At 50.1% G+C, this 8,112-nt stretch overlaps 1 protein-coding gene across 1 annotated transcript; it reads right to left on the bottom strand.

Annotated features, from left to right (window-relative positions):
- Window positions 1-2,505: 2,505 nt before the first annotated feature.
- Window positions 2,506-6,502, bottom strand: LOC123020138 (zinc finger and SCAN domain-containing protein 31-like). The gene is made up of 6 exons (XM_044423565.1): window positions 6,056-6,502; window positions 5,789-5,938; window positions 5,189-5,311; window positions 4,719-4,845; window positions 2,868-3,158; window positions 2,506-2,759 (listed from the first exon to the last, which is right to left on the bottom strand). The coding sequence occupies exons 1-6, from the start codon at window positions 6,500-6,502 to the stop codon at window positions 2,506-2,508; spliced, it is 1,392 nt and encodes a 463-aa protein (XP_044279500.1).
- Window positions 6,503-8,112: the final 1,610 nt, after the last annotated feature.

Genomic DNA, 8,112 nt, shown 5'->3' with positions numbered 1-8,112 from the left:
GAATTTCCCAGAGAGCTTTGGCTATAGGCGGTATAGAAATGTTTGATGATGATGATGATGATGATGATGATGATGATAGAAGTTGCAGCATCAGGTACACCTCCAGGATATATTTAGAACAGCGGTTCCCAAACTGCTCCACAGAACCCTAAAGTTCCACAAAAGCCTTGTAGAGGTTCCACAAAAATCTCAAGAATCAAATTTAAAATGGATTTTAAAAACAAACCACATGAGGCCAACTATTCAATTGTTAGTTGGCGTCTAAGCAGCAAAGAAAGAAAAGCATTGGACCGTCTAGTTCCTAGGACTCTGTTTGTTGCGTAGTATTGGGAATAATCAAAAGAATTTATTTGGGATTTCACAATATAATTGCTTTATTCATTTGTTATAGAAACATAGAAACAGAGTGAGTCAGAAGGGGTCCCCCAGGCCATCTAGTCTGACCCCCGGCTCCAGGTGGCTCTGCTCATGACATGCCTCCCATGTGCATGTCTAGTCTATCCTTGAACATATTTAATATATTTAAAATGTTTTATCTTTATTTCCAAACCTACTCAGTTATGCAAAGCATTCTTTCGGAGCAGATGAAAGAAGGAAGGACATTGTGGGTTCACAAGGCTTAGTAAAAATCAGGGATGGAGTTAGGGCTCCACAGGAAACAAATGTCTTCAGAAAGGTTCCATGACCAGAAAAGTCTGGAAACCACTGAGTTAGCGTATTGGCACGACACCTTTCCACAGACTGCATACACACCGAATCATCACGACATGGAGTTGGAAGGGGCATTAAGGTCATTAAGACCAACCCCCTGCTCAGTGTAGGACGTTATCATAAGAAGAGCATTTAAAGGGATGAACGGTTTGTTCTAAGACAGTAACAGGAAAAAATTAAATTCAAAAATTATCCAATAAAGACCTATTCAGTTCTTTATTACTATGAAACAAATACTTAGCAAAGTCAATAGCTCACAGGGTGCAGAAGGAAAGGGTCAGTAAAGTGCTGGTACTTACCTATGAAACCCGAAACGGCTTGGGTCCTGGATACCTGAAGGAACATCTCTTCCCCTGTATGCCTTCATGCCCCTTAAGATCGGCAGGGGAGGCCTTGCTCCAGGAACCCTCTTTGAGGGAGGTACAGAGGGTATCCTCGCAGAGGAGGGCCTTCTCTGTGGTGGCACCCAGACCATGAAACATGTTCCCCAGAGAGGTCCGCCTGGTGCCAACCCTCTATTCTTTTCGGCACCAGGTAAAGACCTTTTGATGTAACGTTCATTTTAGCAACTGATTCAATTTTAATAATACTGTTAATTTGTATACAGTCACGTTTTATTCTTTATTCTTATTATTTTTATTAAGAGAGGATGTACTGTGAATGTTTTTACGTTATTTATGATATAATATCATTATTTATGTTGGAATTGTATTCATGTAAGCCGTCCTGAGGCTGTCACAAAGGACAGCATACAAGTATCTTAAAGACAGACAGACAGACAGTCAGTTCACGGTACCAACTCTGACCTTACTACATTTTCAACTAGCATAGAAGCCTAACTACCTGAGTCCAGAAGGGCCAGGAGTCCCCTTACGCCTCAGTAATTGATTGAAGAACAGAAAGCTGAGAGTAGAAATAAATTATAAATTCTCCCCATGGAGGGAGGTAGCCAGAGGGGTCCTGCAGGGATCTGAATGAGGACCGAAGCTTTTCAGCCTATTCATGAATGATCTGGAATTTTTTAGGATGGTTAAAACAAAAAGTCAAGATACTGCAGGATTTCTCCAGTTTGGGAGAATGGACACTGAAATATGAGATGGGCTGCAGTCCTACAGGAAAAGGTCCCGTCACTCGCGTTTCCCAGCCAGCAGGCCCATCTGGGGAACCCAAGAAGCTGCATTCGGACAGCAGACCAAGAGTGTTGGCTGGAAATGCTGAAATATGAAGGACTCTTTTCTGCCTTCCTCCGGGACCCTCAGGCTCTGGTGCCCCCAAATAGGGCAGGAAGGGTTCACACAGATTTGAGAATAGACTCCATTCACTGATCTTCAAGTGGACTACCAAGTTACCCCTTGCAACCCAGTTCACTTTTATCTCTCAAGGCCTGAAATGACTCATCTCATCTCATGCTGGTGTGCTTAAGTCACCAGCTGCAACCACTTTGTAGATGGCTACAATTAATAGTTGTTGTGGATTTTTTGTTTTGTAAGCCGTCGTGAGACGTTCAGTGAAAGATGGGATAAAAATGTTTTATTACATTAAATTAAAATTTAAAAAAAATAACAGGATCGTCACTGTCACTGCTTCCTGGATTTCATTCCTTCCAACCTTGCTGTTTAAAATGCTTCCCCTGCCCCATGCATCCCCAAGCACATGTCCGGCAAAGAAACCAGAGAATCCCCAGAATACACCATTCTGACGAAGTAGGCAATAGTCCAGAAAACCTCTACCAGAATAAATGTGATCGTCTTTTAAGATTTTTCACTGTTGTTTTCTCAGCTTTCATAAATGTCACTACCCTGAGATGCAGAGATGTATCTTCTGAGGAAACCTTTTCCCGCACTCCAGGCATTCATATGGTTTCCCCCCTTTGTGGATTTTTTGATGTGCATGAAGGTTTTGGTTATGACTAAAACTCTTTCCACATTTCAAACATTTATATTGTTTCCCCATCATGTGACTTCGTTGATGTCTAGTCAAGTATGACTTTCGGCTGTAGGTTTTTCCACACTCCAAGCATTTAAATGGCTTCTCTCCTGTGTGAGACCCTTGGTGAAAGGTAAGAGTTATCTTCTGATTGAAGCCCTTTCCACACTCCAGGCATTTATATGGTTTCTCCCCAGTGTGGATTCTTTGATGTGATGTAAGGTGTCCACTTTGACCAAAGCTTTTCCCACATCCCAAGCATTTATATGGTTTCTCCCCTGTGTGCGTTCTCTTATGAAGGTTAAGGCTTGATTTGCTACTGAAGCTTTTCCCACAAACAAGGCATCGACTCCCTTCCTTTCCATTCTCTGTTTTTTCTGGGAATGTGGGTTTTGAGGATTCTTTCCTCCGTCCCCTGTTTGCTTCTGTCTTTGTGTTCTGCTCTTCCTCCTGATTGCACTTGGCTTCCAACAACACCCTGCAGGGTTGTCCAGCATTCCTCATCCCCTTCACATCACCTCCTGGGAAGAAGAGAGACAAGAGCCCAGGAGAGAAATCAAGCTGAAACTCGATTAAGAGCACAAGTGCTTTTCAGCGCAGACCCACAATTGCGCTTAGCCAACCTGTGAGCAGACAGGCAAATATTCAGGATGTATTTAAAAGAGCAGAGGAGTGATTTAGCTCTGCTTACTTGTGAGTAGACATAGAGCAGGCTTTTGCTTCTGAGAACGCCTAAAAAAGGCAATTCTCACATTTGGTCCTGTCCACACATGGAATGCGGCCCCAGAGACCTTACCCGTTTTGCAATACGGCCCTCGGACCGAAAACATTCCCCATCCCTGTATGAAATAAGTTTATTTAATTGACTGACCTGAACTAAAAACTGCCACTGTGAGGCTAGTGTTGAACTGGGGCGCTGAAGGCCAGGCCTCAGTTTCCAGCTGCAAGGTTCACCAGGCAGTCTTAGGGCCGGTGACACTTAACGTCCTTATCCTCCCTCGCAGGGCTGTTGTGGAGCTACAGGGAACAGCTGCTTCCTGCTGCTCTGAAAACCCTGCTGGCAGAGTGGGCCACGGTTGGGTGAAAGCAGGTGGATACACAGACATCCACGCCTGGAAGCATCCGCTGCGGCTTGGGCAGAGGCCTGCCCCCAACAGTGCTTCAGTCACCGTGGGACCTTGGGGACGATGTCCTGGGTCCCACAACCCACCGGGACCCCAGTGCACATCCTGAGAGTAACAGCTGCACAAACAAAACCCATTTTAGCCATCTTCTGAGAGAATGATGGGCGAAACTGCACTTGCTCAGAGGCTGCGGATTTTTGTCCTTTTCGGAGCAGGTGAAGGGCTTTGCTGCTTTTACAGGCCAGGTGGCCATGTGGGGCGGTGTTTCCTGGCATTGAGCACTAGCCATCCAGACTGGGGTCCAGGTAGTTGCCTCCAGCAGGAAGGCAAGACCTACCTGTGCATGGCATGTGCCCAAGGGCCGATTCACACCTGCAGGGCTCTTCTTGAGGCTAAATCCATTCTATGCATCTTGTCCTTCTGGGCGTGTTTCGTATTTCATCTTTCAGTGTGACAGAGTACTGGACGGGGGCGCAGGAGACCAGTAGCCAAAGGAAACCTCACTGGGGGACTTTGGGCCAGTCACAGATTCTCAGCCTAGCCTACCTCACAGGGTTGTCATGACAGCAAAAAAGGAAGAAGGCCATGTCAGCTGCCTGGATTCTGGGCAAGAGGCGGAAAGGGAGGCTCTCAGGGAAATACACAAATGCCAGGCCATGACGGTGGAAGCAATTTGAAAGAGGGAGGACAAGAGGAAGAGCGGAGAGAAATGGTAGCTGCAGTTTCTCATTGTCCCTCCAAACGGGGGCCCATAAGATGAAGGGGGCCAGGGGGTGACATTTCCCAAGGCACCGCTGCCCCCAGAGGGGTCCACCCAAAGGACCTCCGTGAGCCGCCCTGCAGAGAGCCGGTCTTGGGGCGGAAATGCCGGAGGAGTGCAAGAAGGGTCCACAGGTATTCTGACGGCCACCTGCACACAGGTATCATCATTCCGGGGGCGGGGGAAGGGAGACTTACCCAGAGGGGTTACGGATTCCCAACCATCTCCTGCGATTTCCCTGCACAAGAAGTGTGGGTGCAAATCCAGCAGCACCATCTTTTCTGCGGGAAAATCCTCCGCCTCTTCCTTGATGGGCCGCAGATCCTGGGGGGAAGGAGAACAGTTCCCGCTCAGCACTCCTGGAAGGTCTCTTCCCACTTCTGGGCACAGTCCGCAAGAACAGTTCAAAGGGGCAGCCGGGGGATTGCCTACCTCCCCCAAACATCAAAGAAGTGCTGGCTGCAGGTTCTTGGGGCCCCTTGGGCCAGGGCCGGGGGCCCCAAGGGGGTGGATCCTCGGCAGCTGCCTGAACGCACCACCCTTGATGAGGTTCTGGGCACAGCCTCCACACTGGGCAACCTCGAAGATGGAACGGAGGCCCTCCCCTGCTCAGGGACAGAAGCACCAGGCCGTCCCCTGCTCAGCCCCCCGGACACCATTCGCTCACCTGATCCCGGCACTCAGAAGCTGCTCCTCCTCCCTCGATATTGGGGGAAGAGCATGACGGCATCCACGGATCCTTCTCCACCTCAGGGAGCCCAGTGGCCATTTCCAAAGACATTTCTGGTTCCTGAAACAGCAGTGAGGACCACCAGGGAACAGAGGGGGTCAGAGAGCAGTGGAGAAGGTTTCAGAAGGGGGAGGGGTGAAACTGCAGGGGCTGGACTGCTCCCTCTCGGGAGATTTCCAGAAAATCCGGCCAACTGAGGGAGACGGTTAGGACCCCCCTGCAAGAGGTCAAGGGTCTCCATTGGGGCTTAGGGGTCTTGTACCTCCCTGACAAACCCCTCAGCAAAAGTCACGTTTGGGGTCACCGCTGCTGGAGTTTGAAATTAAAGAAAGCAAGATGGAGATGCGGGACCGCCAAGTGTCAGTCCTCCCAACACTTCTGAACGGTGACAAAGCTTGTGCAAACACACCGGCCGTGCAGAGGGGAGCTGAGGCACTCTCGGGGCAAGGGCCCCCCGAATCCCCTGCTGCGGCTGCCCCAGCCCCGGAATTCCCCCAGCCAGAAGCCCCGGGGAACTCTCCAGCGAGCAGCTCTCACCTGCTTCACCCGCACGGCAGCCTGCCCTGGCGGAGAGCTGGTCCTTCCGCCCGCCTCCTGCACGATCCAGCGGGATCGCGCTCCCTGGCCTGCGTCTGATGGGGCCTGCTCTGCCGCAGGGAAATCCACGGCCACGCGGCCAAGCAGCTCCTGCAGCCAGAGGAGCACAGAGAAAGCAGGATAAAGGAGGGGAGGGGAGGGGCAGGGGGGCAGACCCCCCTGGAGAGATGCTTGACCCGCTGAAAGGTGCGGATGAAACGCTCTCACTTGCTGCACCCGCTGCTTCTGGTCCTGGGCCTGGCTCAGCAGGAAGCTCTCCGCCAGGGCCACCGCCTGGGAGCTGGTCTCCGCGCCGCACCCCCTCACCCAGCTCTGCATCTCGGGGGGCAGGACGGCCAGGAACTGCTCCAGAACCACCAGGTCCAGCATCTGCGCCTTGCTGTGTTGCTCCAGCTGCAGCCACTGCTGGCAGAGGTCATGGAGCCGGCTGCAGACCCCCCGGGGCCCCTCGGCCTCCTGGTAGCGCAGCTGCCGGAAACGCAGGCACCACCTGCCCGTGCCCAGGGCGGCCTCTGCGAGGTCCTGCTCCACTGCCGACCCCCAGAATTCTCTCGCACCCCTGGCCTGCATGCCGAGGGGGCCCACACCGCTTTCCAGACTGGCCACGTCGAGCTCCTCCGTCTTCACTCTGCTGTCTGACGTTGCCCCCAACATGGCCGAAGGATCACCTCCCTTTTGGTCAGACTCTACCATGGGGCAGAACCGCCCAGGAGAGCAAGGACGCCGAGGCCTGAAAGCCAACAAAATGGGCTCAGCAAAACTCTTAAACAGGGGTGGCCTAGAACTCCCATCCTCCCAAGTTGGCTGGGGATGATGTGAGCTGTAATCAAAAACTCTGGAGGGCTTCGATCTATCACCCTGTTCTTGAGCTAGGATGAGATTTAACACTTGAATGGAGCAAGGTAATGAGCACCTTTCTCTGCAGTGATGATGATGATGATGATTATTATTATTATTATTATTATTATTATTATTGCATTTATGCTACACCTTTCTTCCTCTTACAGGAAACCCCAGGTGGACTGGCCTACAGCTTCCATCCTGCATCACCATTATGGTGGCTGGGGCGTTGTAGGCAAAACATCTGGAGGGCTACCATTTTCTATCACTCTTCTTGAGGTAGGATGAGATCTTACCATCATAAAGGTAAATATTATTATGGTGTTACTGTATTATTAGCATTACTACATTGCATTTATATCCTACTATTCTTAGGACTGGACTCTCGAAGCTATAACCCTCCCCATCTGTACTGAACCACCCAGAGAACTGCAGCTATTGGACAATAAAGAAATCTAATTGTTAATCTAAATCTAATTGTTAAACTGAAACTCAACCCAGACAAGACGGAGGTCCTGTTGGTTGGCGGATCGGGTTTCGGAGAGGGTGGATTTGACCTGGTCCTGAATGGTGAAACACTCCCTCTTAGGGATAAGGTCCACAGCTTAGGAGTACTCCTTGACCCGGAGCTTTCTTTGGAAGCTCAGGTGACAGCGGTGGCGAGGAACGCCTTCCTTCAGCTTCGGCTGATTAATCAGCTGCGCCTCTACCTGGAGTACGACTGCCTGGCGACGGTGACACACGCGCTGGTGACTTCCCGCCTAGACTTCTGTAACGCGCTTTACGTGGGGCTTCCCCTGAAGACAGTCCGAACACTTCAATTGGTGCAAAATAGAGTTGCCAGGTTGCTGACGGGGACGGGGCGTTATGCTCACATGACTCCAGTCCTCCGTCAGCTTCACTGGCTTCCCATTGAAGCCCGGGCCCAATTCAAGGTGTTGGTGATGACCTATAAAGCCCTAAATGGCTTGGGTCCTGGCTACCTGAACGAGCGCTTACGTCCGTATATGCCCGACCGCCCCTTGAGATCTGCGGGAGAGTCCCTTCTCCGGGAACCCTCCATGAAAGAAATTAGGAGAGTAAGTACCCGGAGGAGGGCTTTCTCTGTGGTGGCGCCCAACCTATGGAATTCACTCCCCAAAGAGGTCCGCCTGGCACCGTCGTTACTGGTTTTTCGGCGCCAGGTAAAGACCTTTTTATTTAAACATCATTTTAATTGTTAAAATATATGATCTGGCCAGGGCAACTTCTTCTTCCTTCTCTTTCTCCTCCTATATTTTTATTATTTTATACTGATAATTTAAATTTTATATTTGTAACTCAATGTATTTTTTATATTTTTTATTTAATGGTAATTTATTATGTTCTATTGTATTTCAATGTATTTTATTGTGTTGTAAGCCGCCCCGAGGTTTTGGCAAGGG

This window comes from Varanus komodoensis, unplaced genomic scaffold (genome assembly GCF_004798865.1).
Source record: "Varanus komodoensis strain SLA01 unplaced genomic scaffold, ASM479886v1 scaffold141, whole genome shotgun sequence".
Classification (NCBI taxonomy): Eukaryota; Metazoa; Chordata; class Lepidosauria; order Squamata; family Varanidae; genus Varanus; species Varanus komodoensis.
Note: the sequence above shows the minus strand (reverse complement) of the source record. Positions and strands in the feature narration are given on the sequence as shown.

Coding starts and splice junctions, on each gene's coding strand:
- LOC123020138 (XM_044423565.1), bottom strand. CDS start 6,502: ATGTTGGGGGCAACGTCAGACAGCAGAGTGAAGACGGAGGAGCTCGAC. Junction 5,312..5,788: donor CTGCCGTGCGGGTGAAGCAG/GTGAGAGCTGCT, acceptor CTGCTGTTTCAG/GAACCAGAAATGTCTTTGGA. Junction 4,846..5,188: donor CTTCTGAGTGCCGGGATCAG/GTGAGCGAATGG, acceptor CCTTCCCCCCAG/GATCTGCGGCCCATCAAGGA.